Source organism: Pecten maximus, chromosome 11 (genome assembly GCF_902652985.1).
Source record: "Pecten maximus chromosome 11, xPecMax1.1, whole genome shotgun sequence".
NCBI lineage: Eukaryota > Metazoa > Mollusca > Bivalvia > Pectinida > Pectinidae > Pecten > Pecten maximus.
The window spans coordinates 20,050,824-20,077,944 of record NC_047025.1 but is presented as its reverse complement, the minus strand read 5'-3'; the positions used below and the strand labels follow the sequence as shown (position 1 = coordinate 20,077,944).

Below are 27,121 nucleotides of genomic sequence, written 5' to 3'. Positions count from 1 at the left end.
CCAATGTCTGATGTACTGTTCGTGTACCTGCCGTCCAATGTCTGATGTCCTGTTCGTGTACCTGCCGTCCAATATCTGATGTCCTGTTCGTGTGTCTGCCGTCCAATGTCTGATGTCCTGTTCGTGTACCTGCCGTCCAATGTCTGATGTCCTGTTCGTGTACCTGCCGTCCAATATCTGATGTCCTGTTCGTGTACCTGCCGTCCAATGTCTGATGTCCTGTTCGTAACCTGCCGTCCAATGTCTGATGTCCTGTTCATGTACCTGCCGTCCATTGTCTGATGTTCTGTTCGTGTACCTGCCGTCCAATGTCTGATGTTCTGTTCGTGTACCTGCCGTCCATTGTCTGATGTTCTGTTCGTGTACCTGCCGTCCATTGTCTGATGTTCTGTTCGTGTACCTGCCGTCCAATGTCTGATGTTCTGTTCGTGTACCTGCCGTCCATTGTCTGATGTCCTGTCCGTGTACCTGCCGTCCAATGTCTGATGTTCTGTTCGTGTACCTGCCGTCCAATGTCTGATGTCCTGTTCGTGTACCTGCCGTCCAATGTCTGATGTCCTGTTCGTGTACCTGCCGTCCAATGTCTGATGTCCTGTTCGTGTACCTGCCGTCCAATGTCTGATGTCCTGTTCGTGTACCTGCCGTCCAATGTCTGATGTTCTGTTCGTGTACCTGCCGTCCATCATATCTAAAAAGCTGCTTGACTTCCCATGACGCCTCGACCCCTTTAGAGCTTTTCAGGTCATCGCATCATAGTCGGCGTTGATATTATATTGATTATAATGTTATAGCATGCATTGTTAAACAATTCTGTGATATCACTTATTGGAATACTTGATACTGTTTGTCAGGCGTGATGTTACAATATTTTCAGTAAGTAATGTTTCTGTCAAGATCATTTGAGTGTACTCTAAATTCGTTTGATACAATAATTTGAAAAAAACACTTGGAGTTAAATATTTAATAACCACTGAGAGCACCGTGTCACATGTCGACATCGATTCAAAACAAACAACGGTTATAAATGTAACAGATGTTATCAAATAATGAGATGTAAGAATGTACGACTACATGTAATATTATTAAGCTCTTTTTTTTCTTTTTTGCAGTTTTCGGTTTTTCATTAGTAGTACTTTTCTTTTTAAGTAATCGTCCTTTTTTTTCTTTCCGTATTGTTGCTTGGCGTCACGGGCGACAACGCAAAAAGATGAATGTAACAAATCGTCGATCAATATTGCGAGTTTGACCACTGACACATTTTGGTGTGAAACAAAGACAAAAACAATTACTATATGCATGTAAGAGACTAGATTTCCAGACGCGAAGCCCCGCCTTTCACAGATAAACCAGTTCATATCAGTGAAAACAATACCATTATATATCCGACTAAATATTGCCAAAGTTTACCTGCAAACCAGGCAGTCATATACTGTAATACGATCCTGTCACAAAGTGTCAAAAATAAATGATAAAACAAATTCTAATTTTCTACATTTTAGCGCTTAATGTTCCCGTTATAGTATCCTTGACGAGCTGTGCAGCTTCTACAGCTGTACCCCAGCTTAGCGTCACGCCACTGCCGCCGTGACCATAGTTATGGACAATCTGTAAAAAAAAAACAAGGTACATGTATATGGTAATTTAATGTGTTTAAACGTTCACAGCTGTTTGTTTGATGTTATTTAGAATCGAGAGGAAATTCAAATGGACTTCTTACAGATTCGTGCAATAAAAGCCCATTCCACGTGTATGGCTGAGACATTATACGTCTGACCTCTTGAGATGACAAGGCTTACCTTCATTTCTCCCTGTTGAAGATTCAATGTTTCTCTCTCCAACCTCAGAGGGTATCGAGTTGGCCTCAGACCCACCCATTCGTCCACGATTTTGGCACCCTGTACATAGATTATTAGATGTTTATAAATTATAGCGGTATTTCCAGACATTTTAGTCCGAGCCAGAAATTACGGAGCTCAGTTATCCATAAAAACCGTATTTAGATTTTGACAGAAGCTCCATCCGCATTTCTCATTGCATTTGAATCCCCATCAGTTCGCTTCGGACAGTAAACAACAGTTAACACCGGTGTCAGAGATATGATTTTGGTCCTGGTCATAGAAACTAATAGAAATCGCCAGTATTTCTTTGTATTTGCATATTATCACAGTTGTGACCAATGTTGCCTATATATAATACGGACCTTATCGCAATGAGGCAGCCTATCATCTAGATGTGCTAGATTGTCGCTCTAGATTAGAATTCAGAATTTATTATTATTTTGTATCCATATATCGCATATATCGAGGGGAATGCGCCAATTCATCAATGCGCCAATTTGTCAGAATGCTTGAAAACTCTTGATAAACAGTGGTGATGGGGGCTTACCGGGGGCATTCCATACCTACCTGTAAGGCGGGCCAAAGTTTGTAACACCTTTCGAGAATCCCTGCTCTGTCTCGCTGGTCGATTTGTAGACTAAAATTTCCCTTCTGTCTCACCCCTCCAAGGACCAAAGAGTCGCCACTGCAGAAAGTGAAGAAAGCAATGGAACTGATGTTCGAAATTCAATTCCAAATTCATATCTTCTGCACAGAAGATTTGTACATTGAAAATGGAACCCTTTGATTTGAAAGATAGAATTAATACTACTTTCCACAATTTTAGCTGAAAATACTGTTTTACATGAACTACAGTGGTTTCGCTCCAGGGCTCAATCACTGCCATCTTGTGGATAAAGTAAACATACTGGTTTGCTCCCGGTACGTCAAACGTATCTCTATGTCACCAAATGATCAACTTGACTGGCTTTTTACTTACTCTTTGTAAATAATGATAATAATAAAAAGTGTCATCAACACTTACTTTGTAATGAAATACGTATCGTCGTCCGTGAACACCCATTGTTTTATCCACGGAGCTATGACCTGCCGAGGATAAACATTGTTTTGTTCACATGTTTTTAGTGTTTCTACATTTGTAACAGAAATATTTCATATGTAGACAAAGCCGTAATGAACCAGTAATCGTTTGGAATCAAAATAACCACACACGGTACAGAACCATAATTTTGAAAATGCTACCGGGCAAATTCAGAGCAAGGTCTCTAGTGACATTCCAAACACGAGGAAATGTTTTTTTAACTTCCGTAAAGGAACTAATGCATGATATTCAATTATCTAATTTCCTCGAATACACCATTTATAAGTAATAACTGATATTCAACGATCTTCTATCCTCTGGAATAGTACCAAACAATACCGTAAGTATAGTGGCATTTGATTTGATACCCGAATCAGGTGTCCTCGGACGGGGTGTATTTCCTGATCACCAAGAAGTTCTCGGCTTCCAAGACCTGCACAGTTGACCACTACGTCATACTGACCATACAGCTGTAAAGAAATAGTTAATATCATCTTTTCAGACATGGAAACTTTAAAATTATACTTAAAAACACCTGTTACGCAATATTGGTACAATGTATACATATAATGTATATTGTACGTTGGAAATTATGCGAACTTTTACCATGCAGAGTCTTAAAGGCACAGAAATAAAATTATAGAAAAGTGAACATCGCAAGTATCAATTTAAATTTCGAACACAATTGAATTTTGATAATAGTTCCCTATACCTCGGACAGATCTTCAATTTTCCTTTTTTCAACTTTTCCGCCATTTTCTTTGAACCTGAAAATAATGTGTCGTGTCTTTTAGTTTTGTATGTGGTGTTTTATTTATTTTCTTAAAACTGACAAAAACACGTCATTCTATCATCTTTTATCAAGAAATAGCTTCACGAAGACGAACATAGGCTTAATCTGACGACCGATCTCGAGAAAATTTGACGCATCAATATGATAAAAATGACGTCATAATGATAAAGATGACGTCATTGCACATACTTGTTCATGAGCCAAGGCATGTATTTCCTCATCTCCGTTAGGACAGTCGTGATGTGGTACCCGTACCTTCAACAAAACCATTTCATGTTTAAAATTACTCGGCTTCATTGAGTTAACCATGGACATACTAATTCATGTTGTTTTGGTCAAATGAATATAGAAAAACAAATTGTACCGAGAGAGACTAAAATGAAAGTATACCTAGATGTTAGATGTTCTCCTATCGTTTACCAATTCATCTCTTTTAGTTGCAAAATTGTCTCTGTCATCCCTTTGGTATAGTATAATGCTTTTCCCTTTACCAGTGTAATGCGTGTGGTGAGTGTTGGTGTGTTTTGGGAGGCTGCGGTATGGTATTGTTTTTCTCCTAGTGATAGTGCGCAAGTGATGCCGACATCACAGTGCTAGCTTAATTGGGAATTTGGCTGAAGACGCCCATCAGGACATTCTACCTGGTTAAAATATACTGATAACCGGTGAACCAGTCCACTCCCACTCACAAACATGCTGAACACTAAGCAGGACAATCGCAACATCTCGGGGAATTTTCCGGCAACACTCGGAGATTTCCGAGTGTTGCCGGAAATTTCCCCGAGATGTTGCGATTGTAAGCAGGAATAGCACTATTTCAGGGGAAATAATCCAAAGCCTTTCTCACAGGGGCGAACGCTCCACTAAAGGCCAAAAGTAAACCAATGTGAAGAGGACATAAGGAGGAAGGAAAAGAGAGAAAAAATAAGATCCCAAACTTAGTCACCTCTTACAATCATGCAATTGGGGAAGTTTCACATGTCGACATTTAGGTCGTTTTATAATAATAAGACCGGAGACCTTCAGCAGCTGAAGTGCTGATCACCTACATGTACGCGTCATTAAAGCCACATACTCCCAAAGGAATATACCCAAATGTTACATTTTGACCCCTACAGATTTCGGACTTAATATATACCTAACAAATCATCGCGAATCAAAAATTTGAGGAAAAACGTTTATTTATGAAAGTATAGGGGAAATTCCCAAAAATAATAACTGGGTCCTACGGACCAAGTTTCTATCCAAATTAGTCCCACAATGCAACGGGCGGGTTATCAGTCAACAACAACAATGGCGGAACGCCGAAATCATGTGTCTGCCAAAAAGAAACGTATTAAGGGACAAGAATCGGCAAACTTCAGGTTTTCCTTAGGAAAAGAATTGATTCGCTGGTACTAAGCAAGAGAAGAAAAAACTCGAATTTCCGATTTTGCCGGACGTCTATTGGACTGCTGGTTAGCTTTTTCCGTATTTCTCGTACGTTTACCGATCTGATTTTTAACGATGTTTTGTTATATTGATATTGCTATATTTTGAAATAAGTATTTAGTTGTATGTTTGCTTATATTGATCCGTTATTACGAGATTATTCTGCTAATATGTTGAAATGAAAGCATTAATTGGTAAGTTCACGCATACTCGATATGTAAACAACGCCATGTGTATAGTTTATGTGTAGTGTAGTGTACGTTATTGTAGCCTCGTTCTCGGCTCCGTGACAAATCTCGCAATAAAAATAAATGTGGCGAGTTATTTTTATACACTGATGTCTCAAGGAATCCCTCCTCAAGCGTCTAGACCAACGGTCATTTTAATGTTAGGAGAGCGTGGATGAACATCTGGGATTTCCATTAATACATGTATATAACTAGAATTTTAGGTTTGTTGGGATTATGCAGCTTTAACCGGTGTGGAGTTTGGCATTCGTACTGCATCAGTGGAAAACTCATATAGACTTTGTGGGCTTTGACGGCTGGTAGACTTCGTTATGTCATATCTGTATACACATACAGAGATATTGATATTTCTGTATAAAAAAGACTATAGTGAGTGTGAGAGAGTATGCCTTTGATGTATCATTTGTAAGTGTTAATAATGTAAATACATGCACATATTGCATTCAGTATTGATCTTCTCACTAACAACCTACGCTCGGCATACGTTTACGGTACATTGGGGGCAGCAGGTATTATACTAACGCCCTGCCTGTAGAGAATGGCTCAATGAGTCTACATGTAACAACGACAGATGTTCTTCTTTTTGTAGACATGTAGATACAATACATGTAGATACATGTATTGTATTATAGCTGCATTGTTAATAAGCAAAGACAAAGTAGGACCCAGTAATATGCAGGAAACCTAAATTAGGTCACCATCGATCTAAAACACTGATGTTTGTAGAAAATTCCGGAAAATGCATGTACGGTACAATATATATATCCTTCCTGGTACTTGGGATAGGCGATAGGATATTAAATCAACGGCGACACGTTTAGCTTCATATATAAAGGCTGTTGCCAAAGTTTCATGTGGCCCTGATACCATGTCTGGTGTAGGAACTTGGGCTAGGTTGGCTGTCACTCTGCTCTTTATGAGAGGTTTCAAGTTGACACTCAATGAATACTCACCTGTAGCACGGATTCAGAACACACATTTAAATAATATTCTATCAAATCATAACGCTTCAAAAATTGTTGAAATATATTCAATGACCAGGAAAGTGAATCGCCATCCTGTTTTGCACGTTTCATTTTTTTCCTTGACACCGCCGACGAATCCTAGTTGTCATAGCTGGGTATGCGGTATCGATAACGAAATTCACATCCAAATGTCATTTGTACAATACTAACTACTTACTTGTACTGTGTGATTCCAAGGCCGGCCAATTCAGATGTGGACATCTGCCTACAGCTAAACACAATACTCTCGTATATCGGGTTCTGTGAAAACAAACCAATGGAATTCTTTTGGTATTCAATCCATAGGTTTAAACAGAATGAAATATGACAAGAAAGAAAAACAGAGGTCACGAAGTAAAAATCTCTTCACTCTGAAATCAGCTCAAAAACACCCTTCACTTTATTTCTATTTTAGTCATATAATCAAACACATGTTTTTGGATATCGCCAGGATTCATCAGCCATAAAACTCTCAGAAGAAGAAGCAATATATTTACCACGATTTCCTCCCTGCTGAAGATGTAGCCTGACGAAACACTGTGTCCAGTCTCGCACGACATGTCCGAGGTAGCCATCGCCGAGTAAAATTTCCATGTCTCATTCGCCCATTTCCTGTAAAACGTTAATATCATCAACTTGATATGGAGAATTCCCAGGAGAACAAGCAAGTAAAGGCAGGACCGTGGGCCTTATCGGTCGCCGGAGTTCTGATGTGTTAAACTTTAATACTATACGGATTAAACATATTTGAGCCATGCGACCTTGAAAGTAGGTCAAGGTCATTCATGTGAATGATCTTGTTAGTCCTTCAACTCAGATCCAATATCATGAACTGCAAGGGCTATTGGTCTTACAATCAATTCATTCTCGATTATTCAAAATCTTATTGATATAAAGCTCACAGCATTCATAATTATTCAAGTTGTGCTGACAAGGTCAAATGACAATAGAAGAAAGGACCATAATAACCACGATAGTTACGATCAAATGGATCCCATTGTTGAACTTCTCCCAGATCCTATTAACATTAGACTCCATCCCCGAATTCTTCCAAATCCATTCACATCTACACAGTTATCGTGTTCACAAAGTCCAATGACAGTAAAACCACAAAGGGCAACAATTCTGTAAGTTATAATTTAATCGGTCCATATGTCTAGTTAATACGTAATCTTATAAATAAGAGGATGCATATTAAGTTTTATCAAAGGCTGTTCATATTTACGCAAGTTAACGTGTTCACAATACAAATGGTAATAAAACTACAAAGGTCACGGATTTTGTAAGTTATAGATGGATTGGTCCTTTTGTCGAAGTCAGCAGAGATCTTATTAAAATAAAGTTGCATACTACGTCTCCTCAAAATCCATTCATATGTACTCAAGCTATCCTGTTCAAAAATAAAACGTTAATGCACCACATTGAGCTTGGCTTGGGTTACCTAAAAAGGGTGATTCTGGCAACACAAAGCGACCCGAAATATCCCGTTAACTTCACTTTGAGAGAAAACAAGAAAAAATGCTCATGCTCAAGTGAATTTCGATGACTTGATAAAAAGCTAACGAAATCTCACCTTAATATCAAAAACAGGAACTCTTTCCATTGAAAATACTTAATGATTAAAATAGTCAACTTTTAAAACACGTAGAGATGAGCATGTGTTCTGTTGGCAGTACATGATAACACAGTGATTTATTTATAGGATATGCACGCATTAAGTTCAACTGAGAAACAACAATGCTGTACGTAACACGGAAGGCAAGTAAAGTGGCCATGTTTTAACGGAATCTAATAACATTTTTACCTAAGTGTGTAGTAATAGAATGGTAACCACGGAATCTTATCCATTCTCCTAAGTGTGAAGTAACAGCATGTGTCCATGGAATCTTATCACATTTACCTAAGTGTGCAGGGACAGACTTTATGCTGTGGTATATTTGTGTTTTTCTCCTTGTGATAACGCCTATGCCGACTTTATAGTGCTACCTCACTGAAGTGTACTGGCAAAAACATCCAGCAGGACACCACACTCATACTGACAACGGGCCAACCAGTCGTCCCACTCCCAAAAATGATGAAAGCTTAGCAGGAATAATTTACAGATTTGCTTATGTTTCGACTAGGGGACAGAACCCAAAGTCTTCCTCACAGGGGCGAATGCTCAACTAAAGGCCAAAAGTGAGGCATTGTAAGGGGGAGACAAAAAAGAGGATAGACAATCTCTAGAAAGAAGAGAATAGATAATTTCTAGAAAGAAGAGAAAAGATTAATCGCCTCTTAGGTCATGCAAATGGGGCAACACTGTCAATAGGTTCAATTCTTAAGCCGTGACTACAGGACAGATTGAACCATACAATATATTATTATCTCAGTATAAAGCTATTGTATAACTGTAATTCCATTGTGTATCTGTACACTACTGGGGATCTGTACATACAAAATGTCTCTTAAACGACTTGGTTTAATTATAAACATGTTTCCTGTACTGTCTAGGGGACAGAATATGAACTGTAAATCTGGTCATCATAAGGAAGAAATATTAGCTAATTTGTCATAAATATGGCTATATCATAAACACAATTTAAAAGAATCTTCTTGAACACGTGTATGATATGTCTGGACCAGATACGATATCCGGTTGTCCGTTAATTGTTCAAATATGTATATGTGTATAGTATATTACAACTATCAAATAACGTTTTCTTTATTCCCAATATACATAATAAAGTAAAGATCGTGTGTTTTTGAGATTTGCATAAATAATGCATATGTTTGTAACCTGATATTTAGGATTGATTTTATTTTGTTATTATTTACATTAGGGTAATTGCATATTGCTTGATACCAGTTAGCAAATCAAGCTTAAACATATTGTATTGGAGCATAAAACTGCCAGACGATACTTAGGGGGGGCGCCGCTGGGTCTTAATGACAACAGTAATCTATGGATTATTGTTCTGATTAGTCATTATTCACATTACGACATGTGTGACTGGAAGGCACCAGGATGATTCAGAGGATGTTGTTGGTACAACTTGGTGACATTCGTTTGTAGTTCTGTTTACATTTGTATCTGGTATTCTTGCGCAAGCCTAATCATCACGCGTAAGTATCTACGGAAAATGCATCGCAAGTGTAAACAAGTATATACATGTATTGGATGTAAACTATCCACTTAACTTACAATATACAACAGGGTAGAGAATACTTGTATTTATCTAGCTCTAGTATTTGGATTTAATTACTTAAACCATCAATGACGATAAACAGACACTGCATGAGTTATACCGTCTATTTTACTGATCTATATCAGGATATGAAACATTTAATTAGCCACATCAGAATAAAAACTCAACACAGTCGATTTATTTTATCTATAATTTTCATCTCATGCGTATTCAGAAGCAGTGTATTGTTAGGGATGAATACATATCAGAACCTTATTGCCTTTGATGAATACACAGATCAAACAATTACCATTTAAGTCGTACTGACTGATTTGTTTTAGCTACAATGACAATGCCAATTATTTATTCTCGTAAACAGAGGGTATGTATATTAAAAAATAGATAACAATAATGCATTGTAAAACATTATGGACATCAGTATTGTGAATTAATTATCTCATTTATATCAATAATAAATTTAGCCAATGAAATAAGTTCATTTGAGTAACCATTATATGTCTCCCCTCATTTACGCACACGGTCTGGTAACTGTACTGTATGACTATATATTAAGTAAACCTGTTTACTCCGATCTCTGTATAACTCGTACCTGGCGACATCCTCGGGGTGTCCTTTCGTGTGTCCGGCGTTAGGACGGAACAGTCCACCGGCGCCGATACTTGTCGTTTCCTCCTCGAATCTGTCGGCTATAATCTGAACACTGACATTAGGAAGAAGTTTTTGTATGTTGATTCCTGTTGACAGCCCGACCACACCAGCCCCTATCACACATATACGTGACATTCTCCCAGTAGAGAGTTAAGTCGACTGGCGACCTAGCTACTGCCTTGAATGTACATGTGTAACTTTTAGGTCACACGTGTGTATACATCGTCGGTTTGTCAGGTTAACAACTACCGTCCGGTGATCGTACTCCGGGAGTGTTATCAGGCGTTCCATATTAAAATAGGCCTAGTGCAGAGGTGGTTTGGTTTATTTTTGTTTACGTCTTATTAACAGCTACGGTCATTTAAGGGCGTGCCTATTTTGGATTTTGAGGAAAGCAGGCCGACCTACGGTCAGAACCAGACAACTTTTCGAGCTAGCAACCCAGTGGTGGACGGCTCGTGATAAAGTGTTAGGATACCTTTACACTCGGCCACCACGGCCCCACCACAGAAAACCAGTGTAACGAAATGCATTAAATGTGACACAATCCTATGTCAGATAAAAACTTCTAAGTGACTTTGCATATATCATGTGACCTAATTTAAATAGTGTTGACTTTCGAAGGTGTTTGAAATGTTATGACAGATTGCGTCAAGTATGACGATAGGCAGTGAGACAATACAAGTAGGACTACGTGCCTTTCTACATCTTAAAAGAATATCGGCATCAAACACAATATGTTAATCAATTTTTTATTTTGAACTTTGCCTAATCTGGCCAAATTGTTGTTTTAAGATAAAACAGACGGATACATCATTAGCTAATCGACATTAACGGTAGCAGATTGATGCATAACAAATCCTAGACTGGCCCCCTGTCTCTAGAATATTAAAATTATAAATAAAATTGAGGTTTATGATTTTGATCCCTTGGATATGTCTTATCCTAAGTTTCAAACTAGGGGCAGATAATCTAGTATTAGAATTTAGCTTGGCAACTTAGGGTCTGTTGGCCAGTCTAAACAAATACGAACATGTTGGTTCCTCAAGCCATAGGGAATTGGCTGTTCAAAATTGTATAGGGTAACTTTTATATTATGAAAAGGCGATGATAATTATAATGATCCAAGATGTTTACAAATTTACAAAAGAAATCTCATTTGTCAGATGTGTGTATACTAAAAACCTGCCAAGTCTTTGCGACGTTAACACTATGTTCTTGGAAAAGTGACGATTTAACCAGTTATAGTCGCGATATCTGCATGGGATATTTTATTGTTAATCGAATCAAAATAGGAATTTACATAATAAAGCAAAAACTATAGGAAATGCACTTGTTGCCAACGTGCTACATTGATATGACAATGCAATGAATGGCTCAGGTTTGCTGTGACATTCATTTAGACAACGAATGCCATATCAGGCAGCTCATGATTAAATCCATGTTTTTGAATGGAAGTGTTTGTATGTAAATACAGTATCAATTAAATTCATTGATAAAATATTGTAATAATGTATTTACTTCAGTGTTCCAATAGGTACTGCCTGGATGCTGGTTGAAGTAGGAAGGAACATTCCTCCTGCTCCAGTGCTTGTTGTGTCATCATAGAACCACGACCTTAACCCTAACAAACCACGACAGTGCCCGCTGGATAGAGACCGCTGGTGATAGACCTATGATAGTAAGGAATGGGAAAATGTGAGGACAGTATGTTTAATAATCAGAGATATTTAAGGAAATGAATAAATTGATTGGTGTCAGATAAAAGAAATAGGATGGAAGACAGAATGTTAAGAACATGGTGCTATTGTGAGATAATGTATGATGTAAAAGAAAGGCAGGGTGTTGAATGAAAGAAGGTTAATTGGCATCATTAAGTATAATTGAGGGTATGGGCTAGCCTGGGAAACTCTGGACAGAGTAGTGGACAATGGACAACCTAATAGCCTGTCCATCTCTGGTAGATAAGCCCACCCATATCATGTAGTTGACCAATATAATCATCAGATAATTTGCATTTCAAGTAAATCCTTACTTTAGTACAACTAGAAGCCAGTCTGAGAGAAAGGGAGACAGAAGCGAGAGACAGAAGGGTTACCATCGGGAATGTAGGTTTATGCTCTGAAAGAGAGAGATAACATTAGGAGTAGATTGTCGATGCTGGGCAATGGAGATGGGGGAAACTGATGGTCGTCAAATATTAACAGAAGACAAATAAAAGCTGGAACTGGAAAGGTGACTTGAGTTATAATTCCCTTGACCGGACAGACACCAACAAGAACATAGAGCGTCCCTTCACCCAACACTCCAGCACCAATCACCAATGATGGTTACCATTAACCACCAGTTCCAGTTCTGATTATCACACCTGTATTCTATATACATCTGGTGGAAATATCGCGCAATGTCCCATGTCAGTCTACATTTAGTAACAAATATGTATAACACCATTTTATTGTTATTACTTACCTAAATAGATTTGCATCGCTGCAATTTATACACACAGAGATGAACACATTATGCTTGCAATGTGTACATGTTTCACAGTAAAAATGGTATTTTTCAGCAGATATCAATAAAGTTATCACTGATGAGCGTTGGAACAAGGAATCAGGTTTTACATGCCGTTTTATATTACCTTTTTCGGCATGTAATATAGAGATATATGACTAAATTCATATCCTAAGTGATGTGTGTGTTTTGGGAGACTGCAGTATGTTTGTGTTTGCCTCCTTGTGATAGCGAGGAACTGGTGACGACTTTATAGTGCTACCTCACTGAAGTATACTGCCGAAAACATCCAGCAGGACATCCCACCCTGACACATTGTACTGACAACGGACAAACCATGATGACTCGTTTGGTGTCTTGGCCAGGGGTCATAGCCCATTACCTTCATAACAGGAGCGAAATAAAGACCAAAAGTGTGGCAGTGTCGAGGAAACAGGAAGGATAAAGTTATAATCATGTGTCAACAAAAATTTAGTACCATTATGGAAAGATGATAGATAAGCATGACACCTATGGCGTGTCAAACGTTGCAATATTCAATAATTCTATATTTGTATTCAATATTTTATATTTATATTCAATATTTTATATCTATATTCAATATTTTATATTTATATTCAATAATTAATATTTATATTCAATATTTTATATCTATGTTCAATAATTAATATTTATATTCAATATTTTATATTTATGTTCAATAATTTGTAAATATGTTCAATAATTTGTATTATGGGATAGCATCGGGGTGAATTAGTGTATCCCGAGCCGAGCCGAGCCCGAGCACAGGCCCCGAACCTGAGCTTTGGTTATTTCCGTTTTCTCCTCAATGGCTTATAATTGATTAAAGTCATTTTTCTACAACAATTTGAGTTGTTGTTTTTCAGCTAACCGTGCCAGTAAAATTTCTTTTAGTACATGTATGTTGACATTATTCTGGCAGGGTCAATTGCACTCAATCATTTGAGTCTGACCCTTGACTAGGAAGGAGAAGATATATATATTTACAAATTATTGAACATAAATAAAAAACATATTGAATATAAATATTAATTATTGAACATAAATATCAAATATTGAATACAAATTTAAATTATTGAACATAAATATAATATATTGAATACAAATGGAATTATTGAATATTGCAACGTTTGACACGCCATAGACAACAACTTCAACTTCTTAACTTGTAACGTATGTATACTTTGTACTGTTACACACTTACACAGTACATGTATTTACATTGATAACATATTAGGCAATACTAACCTACCCACTGTATATATTGTACACTTTAAAATCATTTCTATTTTGTTTGTTTGGTTTTTGTTTAATGACCTTGACCTTTCACAAGGTAACATTAACACTTAGGACATTATATATAAAGAAAAATCCGTGCCAAATTGGCCACTATTGCAAATATTTCAATTTCAAAAGAGTGTTATGTCATGATAAAGGTCTATATATAGAATTTCGATATCAAAGGGTAGTTAAATAATTGACATAAATATTTTCTATATATCCTGTAATGGTTCAAAGTTTTTCCGTACGTCATGGTATACTAGTCAACAAGTCACAATTATTCATCAATATTAATAAGTATAGTGCACTTTGCAGTTGAGCAGTTTACAAGTAATACGTGATACGTATTGTTTAACCTTTATTTGGTACTAATACATTTCAGATTGTACAGTTTTCTGATTGCTTGGTAGGTAGATTTGCCAACTGATTCTACTTTTGTTGACTTCATCCTATTCACAACTGTTTTGTCTATCCGGCCGTTAAATAAATACAATGAAATCGGAAGACAACAATATGAACAATACTCGCAAAGAGGAAGACTTTATGCATAGGAATAAAAACAAACAAACTCTCTGAAAAACAGCCACTAGTCCACCCACAGTAAAACAACCACTAGTCCACCCACAGTAAAACAACCACTAGTCCACCCGCAGTAAAACAACCACTAGTCCACCCACAGTAAAACAACCACTAGTCCACCCACAGTAAAACAACCACTAGTCCAACCGCAGTAAAACAACCACTAGTCCACCCACAGTAAAACAACCACTAGTCCACCCACAGTAAAACAACCACTAGTCCAACCGCAGTAAAACAACCACTAGTCCACCCACAGTAAAAAAACAACAACACTAGTCCGACCGCAGTAAAACAACCACTAGTCCAGCAACACGTTTTTAAGGTTCAAATAGTTTTATTGTTTTAAAAAAAACCAAAAAAAACGAAAAAACGAACACAAAAACAAACAAAAAACATACAAAGAACTACCCTAACCCAGGAGGGAATCCTTTCGACATTTAAACATAAATATGTTTTAATTATAATATTAAGATGTATAAGTTAATCTATTACATGTATCTTTTAAGAACACACATTCTACATTCCAGACAATGTATTGGCTGACGAGGTTGCCTTGCCTAACCTTGTAGCTTTCCTCTTTCTAGAGGTAGTCCTATTCTTATTTAATTCATCTATTTTTTTTTTATTATGAACGGATGAATCGTTAGATAGAATACAGAAAACATGCATATACAGTCATATATTACTATTTGTAGTGTTAAATTCGCTTTTATATAGATGTGAAGGAGAAAAACGGGGTAAAGAGAAAGGGTTTTGGTGATAGAGCGGGTAAATATAATGTGAACTACATTTAGCATTTATTTGTTTAAATTAATTCTCAAGGGAAATTCGGAAATAAAATAAAGATTATATCATGGTAGTGTAATCATAAGTTAAGTTAAGATAATCCTGTGTATTTTCCGCATTATCTGTCCTTGTTTTAGATTCAGCAGGACATTTTCTTAATTATGGATACATCTGCTTCTATATATATATATTTTTAATGAGTAAACGTATTTGATTATTAACTATGAGCATTTACACAAGTTGGATTCAATATTCCAAATATGTAAGATGTTCAAATCACGGAGAATAGAATAATAAGTATAATTGATAGCCTTTCAAAGCATTCCAGTAGTTTTTGAACTCCTTTGCATTCCCATATACTTTGAATAAGTGTTTCCAATTCTTAAAAAGGAACAAGATTTGTTGTTTAAAGCATGCTGTTCATTGTTAATATAAAATGTTTAGCACGAAGCTAAAACCATATCAATTTTGTAGTTTTAGTTACGTGGAATGGTAATGACAATATTTCCCCATATTTTGTTTTCAAAATCTACTATAACATGTCCTTACGTTATTATTCCTGTTAGAATCATTTATTTTAAACAAAAACGTTATATACATCCTTCACCATTTTGTATTTAAAAAATCAATATTCTTGGGTATGTATGGGAATAAAACTGAATTAGAGCAGTGAATTATCTAACAGATGTCAACAAGCCATGATATTGAAGAAAGTCATAAACATGACACTTCTTGACACATTTTTGAAAAGTAAAACATGTAGGGTCTTTCAGCAGGTTGCCAAGAATAACAACTCCTTTCTTTTACTAGTCTTTATAGAAGATTGACTGATTTCGTTCTTTGAAATTCAGGATTATACCAAAGGGAGGGATTATTTTGTTAATTGCAATAGTTGTTCCCCTTTTGTTGAATTTAGCCTTTTCAATGAAGCAAATACATCTTTCCACAACTGGTTGTGACAATTGTTCATGTGAACATAATATTAGAGTTTCGATGGTGGTATTTTAGATATAAGATCTTTAACCATTTCAGTCGCCTCCACAGCGGTTCCCCAGCTTAAAACAACGCCGTTGAAGCCATGACCATAGTTATGTACTACCTGTAACGAGACAAGAACAAGACCATGTGTTTCAGAAAGGTAAGCAATTGGGATATCTCATGATCTCATGTTTACCATATTTGATTAAAAACCAAATACATTATAATTTTATATTTTTATCAAGAGTATTCTAAGCAAACGAAAGTATGATCAATATTAGATTATACTCTTCACTTCTAAAAACAGGTTATATCAGTAATATCGCTAAAACTTTTGTAAAACTTGTTTGCATGATTATATACATTTAAAATTCCTTCCGGTAAACGGAGGGCCTCCTTTTCCAGTCTGACTGGTACTCTCATGGGTCTCAGGCCTACCCAGTCACCCATCACCTTCGCGCCCTATGAAACAAAAATAAATAGATACAGTATATCAAATAATGGTGATACTGTCTTTACAATGTCAAACAGTATGATGATGTATAAAACACTGTACATTAATATATGATGTGGGAAAACAAAACTACACCACCGAAAGTATAAGGTAAACGTGAATTGATTAAACTTCAGAGGGGACTCTTTTTTGTTTGAGAGTCTAAAATATGTGTCTAGTAAAACCCGTGTTGATTCAATATAAGCTATACCGTTAATGCAGGCCAAAAACGGAGGCACCTGTCCAGAATCCCTTGTCTAACGGACGGATCCGGCGTCATCGACCTGTTGTCCTTATCCTTTACTCCTCCGATCACGGTAAAATCGTCACTGAAAAAAAGTAGAATATCATTTTAGTTACACAATTATGATTGATACGTTAAATTACGCGGGTATGGTAGTATGGTGTCGTCAGTTCGACCAATGTCTTTGTCATGTAATCTGGATTATAATCCCTTGAGGATGAGACAGGGGAATTCCGAAAACGGTGACGCGTTTTACGTTGATAAACATGAGGCTTGCTAAATGTTTGAGAGCTAAGAATCTTGCCCATCCAAACACTAGGGTTTAGATTTATGCACATCCACGGAACAGACCTAAAGCATATTAGCCTCTATAATGTCTGGATGCTTAATGGGGTTTTTCGACTTTGTTGTTGTTGATGCCACATCAATTTGTAAGTCATCTGATTACTTTGCAAACGCATAGCAGTTTCGCACGCTGATATGAAACACAAAATGGCGACATTTTGTCTCCACACTCCTTCTCCTCGTAACAGCAAAATACACACGAAAAGATACTGAATAATCTCAACGTGTTTATTCAACTATGCTTAAGCGTTTTCTATAAACTTCTGTCTAGATTCGGTAACACACTATAGGTTCATCTGTCCTCCACACTGGTTTTCTGAACACTTTGTAAATGCCCTCAAGAACAGAGTAGATTGACCCATGATCCTTTTGTTCGTGACGGAAAAGTTCACGTGAGAGTAGTCACGTCAAGATTGAGACATTGGATATTTAGCAATAATTTAAATAGCAATATCATTGATAGTGATAACGACATTCGGCTTCATGTAAAATAACTCACGATCAAGTACCAATACTTCGGGTCTCATATATGTAACTTTACTATGGGACGTCACGAACTCTTTGTATGCTTTCTCACACCCGAGAACGTGTAACAAACCCTGACACAGCCAACTTTAGTTAGTAATAAAAAGTTAATTTGTCCGTTAATCTATTGAAACCATTCGGAGGTATAACTTGTTATGGACATACAAAGCATAATTGTGTACACTGTACAAAAACAGAAAATTTGGCTTTGAACAAGAAATACACATTTTACGAGGTGCACGTTTACCTTGGAAATATTTGTGCCATTGTGTCGGTGAAGACCCAATCCCTTACCCAGGGTGCCTTCACCTGTAAAACAACAATTAAATACTACATATTACATATCGATATTTATGTAGACCTAAAGCAGTTAAACAACTGAACTATATGCCATCAAGACTCATAACTCGTATTATTCAAAGTCACGAAGGATGAACATCCTGATTAAAATGAGAAAATTCCTTATAATCATCCTGCATGTACAAGGGATGATTTGAAAAACTCAACAAGGACAATTCAGGTAAAGTATCAATAATTCATTTAAGACATTTCAGGTTCTTTTCCCATATGGGGGATTTTTAATTATTATTTGTTTTACATTATTAAGGGTTTTCAGTAGATCTAGTAATCTGGATAGAATAGATAGACTTTAAGACGGCAAGTTCTCCTTCAAATGGAACAATGTCACTAGTGGAATACTGCAATGTAGTGAACTACGGCGATCAGTGTTTGTTCTGTACATTTATGACCTACTAGTTCGTTGATTCGAACACACTACTATTTGTCGATGATACAAAATTGTATAAAGACATCAGGGTAAATGGAGATCTTCAGCAGGACCTAGACAATTTACAAAGATGGTCGGATAAGGTGTTGCTGAAATGCCATCCAGACAAATAAAAAAATGTTTTGGAAAGAAGATATGTTAAAATCTGCATTTATATCAAGATAATGATGGTCTGGGAACAATAGTGAGGCGGCTACCCGAGGAAACAAAAGATATACCTTGGAATAATTGTCGATAATAAGTCAAATTTTAGAAATCATACCAAAGCCGCCGTAAAAAAGCGATTCGAATACTTGGAGCCTTCAGAAGGACATATGCATTCTTGGATAACAAACCATTCGGCTTACTGTATAAAGCTTTAATTCGACCCCATTTAGAGTATGGAACATGCATATGAATACCACACAAACAATAGGACATTGAACTTCAGAAAGCATCTTAGGTTAGGATACTATATTGCTACATGTACCAGGAATGAAAAATGTTTCGTACGGAAAAATATTGCGTCGTGTTAAGCTCCTGTCATGATTATATAGGGGTAATAGGGGAGACAGGAAGGACGTTTTAAAAATTTTGTGGGGAGGTTGTGATTCACCAGCAGCACAAGGACTTTTGTCGATAAAACAAGATAAAAGGACCCAAATACAATCTCTCAGTCTGGTTTAATCAAGAAGCAGACTGGAGGAGAGGAAATATTCATTTATTCAACGACCTGTTGAAAACTAGACTTCCTTACCTGGATATATGATTCAGTCACCAAATATAATCACTTTTAAAAACCGTTTGAATAAATTTTGAATTGAGATGAAAAGAGATTCACAAGAACATTCAATTCACGTCACAACAAAAACACTTTTATATCTTATTTTAAATAATCTTAAAAAAGAGGCAGCTAGTGACTAAGTTTCTGAACAAGAGGCCCAATGGTCCTGTATCGCTCACCTGGCTCTACAGCAAATTTGCAGTTGATTGAGGTTATTTCTACAGATACTATGCTGATAACCACTTTATTCAAATATCAGAGTAAGCTAGGTCTATTTATGTCATATATGTTCTTGTCCTTCATTCCAGCATACTATTGGCCTAAGATCGGGTCTTGGTGACTCTTGGCTCTAAGCATGCTACAGACAGGCCCAATATCAAGCCCCTGGGCCTCTTGGTTATTGAGAAGAAGTCGTTTAAAGATTTTAGCCTATTTGACCCATGTGACCTTGAAGGAAGGTCAAGGTCATCTATTTGAACAAACTGGGTAGCCCTTCACCCAAGCATGCTACAGGCCCAATATCAAGTCCCTGGGCCTCTTTGTTATTGAGAAGAAGTTGTTTGAAGATTATAACCTATTTGATCCATGTGACCTTGAATGAAGGTCAAGGTCATTTATTTGAACAAACTTGGTAGCCCTTCACCCCAGCATACTACAGGCCAAATATCAAGTCCCTGGACCTCTTGGTTATTGAGAAGATGTCGTTTGAAGATTATAGCCTATTTGACCAATGTGACCTTGAATGAAGGTCAAGGTCATTTATTTGAACAAACTTGGTAGCCCTTCAACCCAACATGCTATAGGCCCAATATCAAGTCCCTGGGTCTCTTGGTTATTGAGAAGAAGTTGTTTAAATGAAAAAGTTGACGCCGGACGGCCGGACAGATGGACGGACGACGGACGTCACACCACGGCATAAGCTCACTTGCCCTTCGGGCAGGTGAGCTAATAAACTAAGTTAAGGAAACGTAACAATGATCTTTCAAATACGATATAATCTCAGCAGGATAAATGTGATACACTAAGTGTCTAGCAGTACCTTGATAAGCTGCCCACGAACTGGGTGAAGGAGCTTGTCTCCACATAGCTGTTGACTGCCCAGACCAGAACAGTTGACCACTATGTCGCACTGACCACACAGCTGCAATAACAAGCAGTGTTTTCGATGATGATCGCTACATCATATACATCACTGTTTTATGAAAGTCGTATCGAGTTATCAGCTGAATTGGTAGGTTTCTCAGTTGTAAATTGGTAGGTTTCTCAGTTGTAAATTGGTAGGTTTCTCAGTAGTAAATTGGTAGGTTTCTCAGAAGTAAATTGGTAGGTTTCTTAGTAGTAAATTGGTAGGTTTCTCAGTAGCTTAGCAATTGAATTTCAACCCATGTTTTTCAAGGTGAATAATAAGTTACTTTGTTTCTTCTTCTCCATCTTTTTTGGTTTCACAGTGTGGATCGAAACTTGAAACGAAATTTAGGTGTTTTTGGAGAAATTACTATGTACAAACTGATTAATTGAGTATACAGGTATATAAGTGTACTTCACTCAATCTTCTTATTGATCTCCTCTCTACCTCTCCACCGTTTGCAGTGAATCTAAAAAAACAGGTATACATAAGTTATTGGATGATGATAACTATTGACTCATTACAATTTCATAGCATTACTCATCATCGTAACAAAATACAAAATATCATAAAGCTCCACGATGTCAATTTTCGCATATACATGTTTGTTTCTGTATCTTTTATTAATTGAATTTGTTACTTTATCAATATTTAAACGTGTTTCAATGCATTAAATGAATTTCACATGACACTCTTTGTTGTGAGTCAAAGATGTAACTTACTGAGTCATCAGCCAGGTCATGTATTTCCTCATATTTGTTATGATTGTTGTTATCTCATATCCGAATCTGAAACAATAATAATCACTTAATAGAAACATCAAAATATATGTATACTAAAAATTAATGCATTGTACGTTGCTTCACAAAAAATGTTCTTTAAGATAGGGACCCGTGGCTCGGCGTTCGCACTATATACGACCACAAGCTCACTAGTCTAAAGGTCTGTTGAAAGAGACGTTCAAGTTACTAAACCGATTTGATTGAATCTCTAATGTGTGAATGCATCCAATCTTTTGAAACTACATTACATTAAATTCAATATCACAAATTATCACAAAATATTTATGTTTAACAATATACTTATATGAATATTAATATTTTATTGCTTTGCATTATTCACTGATAATATAATAATCCAGTATTTAAAATTAAGTACCCTTAGCCAAAAGGTTACTCTCCTAATCAACATTGAATAAGTCTAACAACCTCAAGGAGTTACTTCCCCTTAAGTCAATTTGTCATATCAATGTGTACATACGCATTATATTTGTCTGTATTTCTTACCACCTGTTGTTAAGGAGAAGACTGAGATAGGCTATACCTGATGTCTAATCCTATTGACTTACCATCCATGTCAATTAAATTTGTTGAAATTGAAGTTGAAACTGATTTGGAAAATAAAAACGGCTACTATCTAACCAGTGTGACATGTTTAACCATAGGAACATGTTTCTGACATTCGGTACATGCTTGTAAACCTTATAACACAGTATGGACAAAACTTTTAATGGCGGTAGTCAATATAAAATTGGTACAATAGAGTGTTACATCTGATGATGATATCCATCATTGACACCAATATGTAGGAGTAAAATGGAATTTCTTACAACTTACACACGAACTCGGCTCGAGTATCGGGGCTTACACTCTGGTTAACGAGACTGAGGTTTTAACGTACATATTTACTTATGTTACCTGAATATAGTAGTTAATCTGAGCTTATTAACAGTAACGTTGTTATATACCTGTATTTCATCTTTACTTCTGATTCTGGGACCCACATTTCACTCTTACGTGGAGGGAGTTCATAGCTGGTCAAATGATATTTGAAACTCGTTGGTAACTGGTGTTTACGTACCTAAAGTTTTCGTAGACTCCTAGTCGAGTAAGCTCCTCTGGCAACATTTCATGGAATGAGTACACCATACTGGCATACAAGGGTATCTGTAGTGAGAATACATACAACCTCTGTCACTATCACTACCCTCGTGGTATTAGTTGTTGAATAAAATGGCGTAAAATCCACCTGACCAGCATTGACCAGCATTGACCAGCATTGACTAAGATCTAACTATTTCTGAATACTGTCTTTTCCTTTAACATGTACGGTATAGAACAACTAGTGATATACCTCTTTCATTTTAGTTCTGAAGAGGAAGTATCCATGCGATACTGTGTGGCCAGTTGTACTCGCTAGGTCAGAAGTGGCCATCTGAGAGTAGGCGCTCCACGACGTCTCACACCATCGCCTGGACGAAATGATCGTTACAAACATATTAAGTCCGACTACATGTATGATAACTAAAACCTACAAAACCATTATATCCACTGGGAAAGTGATGGTACGCCATTACGAATTAATATAGGGCTTCCATTAAAGATCAAAGGGGCATCTAAACAGCACATCCAGTCAAAACAGTGATATTTTACAAGCCTATAAATTCCTTGAAAATACTTTTAGTATGTATGCCAGCCGCGTGAAGTGGTGGTTACATGTACAAAATAGGAGCATCGTGAATAATAACACACAAATATAGCATATAAGGAGGTACACATTTTATTTCAAACATCACAAATGCTCTTATGAGACACTATAAAGAACTCTAGAATTGGCAAGAAGACCACTTTTAGAAAAAGATGTTCAACCATTGCGTTTGGGGTAAAATATGCCCATTTCTGAAAAAGGCAACAAACTTCCCAGATTAAGAATTTGTCTTAAAAAGGTCCATCTTACTATGATCAGATGTCTTAAAATTATGATATAGAAGCATTTTTTATTGATTGAAATGCCTCCCTTTATGCCATATTTGTGTAATGTTATTCACAACCGCCATTTGCATTTCAAGATCAAAAACAAATTAAGTGTTTGTACGTACATAAAGTCAAATCCGGCCAAACAAATGCTCTTATCCTGTGCTATAGACACTTGTGAGCATAACAGCTTGGCTATTTTTCAGGTTTGGTTATTCGTGTGACAAAATTATTCCATGCTACATGTTATCACAAAGTAACTCAATAGTAGAAATTGATAGCATCTTCTGCAAATTATTGGTGATTGTAAGAAACAACATGTCCAAACAAACATTTTGGCATATTACATTTCTATTTTTGTGCAAACTTTTAGATATTTATTCGTGTTTTATATTGAACATTATTTTGCTATACAGATTACCCTTAATATGGCAATCCATTGAATGAACCTTATAACTAGGTATATCATAGTGTAATATAAAGCTTGATAGCTTATTGTGCAACCATATAACTACTTAGCTCATTGTGTCACCAAATAATTAGCTCATTGTGTAACCTGATAACTGGATAGCTCATAGTGTAGCCCGATACCTAGATAACTCATAGTGTAGCCCGATACCTCGATAGCTCATCGTGTAATCGGATAACTAGTCAGCTCCTAGTGTAACCTGATAGCTAGCCCATTGTGTAACCGGATAACTAGTTAACTCATTGTGTAACCTGATAACTGGATAGTTCATTGTGTAACCTGATGGCTAGATAGCTCATAGTGTAATCTGATAGCTAGATAGCTCATAGTGTAATCTGATGGCTAGATAGCTCATAGTGTAATCTGATGGCTAGATAGCTCATAGTGTAACATGATACCAGGATAGCTCATAGTGTAATCTGATAGCTAGATAGCTCATAGTGTAATCTGATAGCTAGGTAGCTAATAATGTAACCTGATGCAAATATGGCTCATTTGTAACCTAGGAACTAGATAAATCAGCTCATTGTGTTACCCGATACAAAGATATGTCATTGTGTAACCTAATAACTAGTTAGCTCATTTTGTCATCAAATAATTAGCTCATTGTGTGATCTGATAACTAGATAACTCATAGTGTAACCTGGTAACTAGATAGTTCATAGTGTAACCTATTGAGCCATACAGTGTAAAGTCAGTTCGATGATAATATACTGTATACTAGTATACATATTACCTAAGTAATTCAATAGGTACTCCGGGGATGTCTCTTGTTGTTGGAATGAAGATTCCTGCAGCTCCAATGCTTGTTGTTTGATCATAGAACCTGTCAGCCACGACCTTAACCTTAACCCCCGGCAGTGCCCGTTGGATAGAGACCGCTGACGATAGTCCCACCACTCCAGCACCAATCACGATGATGGTTACCATTGTCCACCAGTTCAGATCTTCACACGTGTCTTCTAATTACATCTAGTGGAAATATCGCTCAATACCCCATGTCAGTAACAAATATTAATATGTCCCTGTAGTGTGTTTTACCTGCCTAAGTAGGTTACCACCGCTGCAATTGATGCATACAAATATAAACACATGTTATTACATTACACATACAGATAAACACATGTACATTACACATGCAATTTGTACAAGGTTTATAATTTGAAATATACAGCTAAATTACTTCTCTAACACGATATTTTGTTGCCGATTTTCTGCATGTTTACCAAGTCATTACTAAAATCATTTCAATTTTGTTCCTACCAGTCTAAAATTCTACATTTTTCCCCGGCATCACTGACGAGTAAGGAAACCAACAGTATGCCGCCGTTTTATATTAATGTTGCGGCACGTAATGTATAGATGTATTACTGAATTGATTTACTGTTATTTACTGTTATTTACTTGAGTGTAATTCGTACATCATCTACCACATATCCATTGGGTTAGGTTAGTATTGTTTAACGTCCTATCGATAGCTATGGTCATTTAAATACAGCCTCTTCTGTGTGCGAGATGCATGCGTGAGGTGAATGCGTGTATTTTGGGAAGCTGTAGTATGTTCGTGTCAGTATATGAATTGTATTAAAGTAATTGTGGGTACTCTGGTGACACAGTTGTAACGTACTTGTATTTCATCTCGGCTACCAGAGTTCAATTTCCCGATAGTTCGTGAAAGGGTATATGGTTACTTGTCCCATCGTATGTAACATATGCGTCAGAATGGTTGGTAACCGGCGATGTCACTGCTCGACCATGTGGCTTCTCTCCACGAACTCGGTTTTTCTCTCAAAATAAGTTGGATCGACAAGAGTGATTGATATAAAATTTCGGAATTTTTTGATAACTTAACTGTCGGTAAAATGTTTATGAAGAATTATTTCACTATACCGACAAAATAAATATACAATCATTCGAACCCCCCCCCCCCCCCCCCCCCCCCCCCCCCTCAAAAAAAGAGCCCTATTGTTAAGTAAACATTATGATCTGATCTGAACTATGTGCGTACATCGATAGAGGAAGCTTCCCAGTATAGCACTATGTAAAACATATCTTGGTGGGTAGGTGGTTGAAGCCATGCATGAAACATAAATTATATAGGATTGTCAAAAGACACACACCACATTAACACCTTTCAATATAGATTGCGTGTTACTTAGCGTAAAACATATATTAAACTGAATCATATACCTGTTGTATCCTTCTCTGACTCTTCAGTAGTGTTCTACCATAGGATCATAACATTATACCAAACACATAGCCAGGGTACGAGTCATCAATGTCTGCTTCCTTTATGATATCATGTCGCGACAGATGATCCTGACAAACCTTCCTGATGAGACTTGCACTGGCTATTCTTTCTATTTCCGACGTTCCATTACACAATCTTTACAATTGATACTATTTTAATGATACTCACCTCACTGAGATACCGGTTATGCAAATCTCCCCACTACATATATACATTGTACACAGTTAATTACACAATAAACCAGGTCAACTATAGCGTAAACGTGCGCCAATTTTAAAAGCATTGAGTTACCTTTTTCCTATTGCTGGATATAACGTTTGGCCATTTAATTTCTGAACATTTCATTTTGACTTTCAAATTAATTGTTAATCAAAAATTATTGTATTGTCTTGAACCTTCACCTGGTAACCTGGACATTTTTATTATTATAGATTAATAAAGACACGTGCCAAATTGGCCAATATGGCAAACATTTAAATTTCCCATTTTCCTATTCATTGCCAAAATGAGTTTTTGTAGTTCGTCAATGTATAATAGTCAGCAAGTTCCTTAATATTGATCATTATTGTTTACTTTGTGTTTCGCCGTTTGTAAGTCGAATTGGTCAGATGATATTGTTCTGCTGATGAAGCTTACAATACTCATTGTTATCAAACAACGTAGGAGATTCGTTCACATACTGTATAACATGAAACTTTTTGTGTAAAAACGTCCATTGATTACGTGGTTGCTATGGAACCGCGAATGTATTGTTGTTATTTTTGCATGGGCTAACTACGAACGTTTGTACCCCCGACATAATTTGATAGCTCCAAACAACGAAAGAAAGTATACACGAATGTCTTATGTTATACAGTATCACCGGCCACCTGTTGTTTGTATTCACTCTTGTTTTCTACATTTAGTGTTCTAATAAAGCGCTTTCGTATGCTTTTTTTACATAAAAAACTTTTTATATGATGTAGCAGAGTTTCGTTG

General features: G+C 36.7%; 1 protein-coding gene across 1 annotated transcript; it reads right to left on the bottom strand.

Annotated features, from left to right (window-relative positions):
* Positions 1-946: 946 nt before the first annotated feature.
* Positions 947-25,720, bottom strand: LOC117338489. The gene is made up of 21 exons (XM_033899845.1): positions 25,520-25,720; positions 24,629-24,955; positions 22,804-22,921; positions 22,531-22,616; positions 21,393-21,458; positions 21,085-21,139; positions 20,584-20,685; positions 18,242-18,303; positions 17,092-17,209; positions 16,751-16,849; positions 16,401-16,508; positions 10,173-10,378; positions 6,893-7,007; positions 6,574-6,656; positions 3,902-3,967; positions 3,632-3,686; positions 3,288-3,389; positions 2,863-2,924; positions 2,406-2,523; positions 1,797-1,895; positions 947-1,605 (listed from the first exon to the last, which is right to left on the bottom strand). The coding sequence occupies exons 2-21, from the start codon at positions 24,820-24,822 to the stop codon at positions 1,489-1,491; spliced, it is 2,031 nt and encodes a 676-aa protein (XP_033755736.1). The 5' UTR covers positions 24,823-24,955; positions 25,520-25,720; the 3' UTR covers positions 947-1,488.
* Between the last annotated feature and the right edge of the window lie 1,401 nt (positions 25,721-27,121).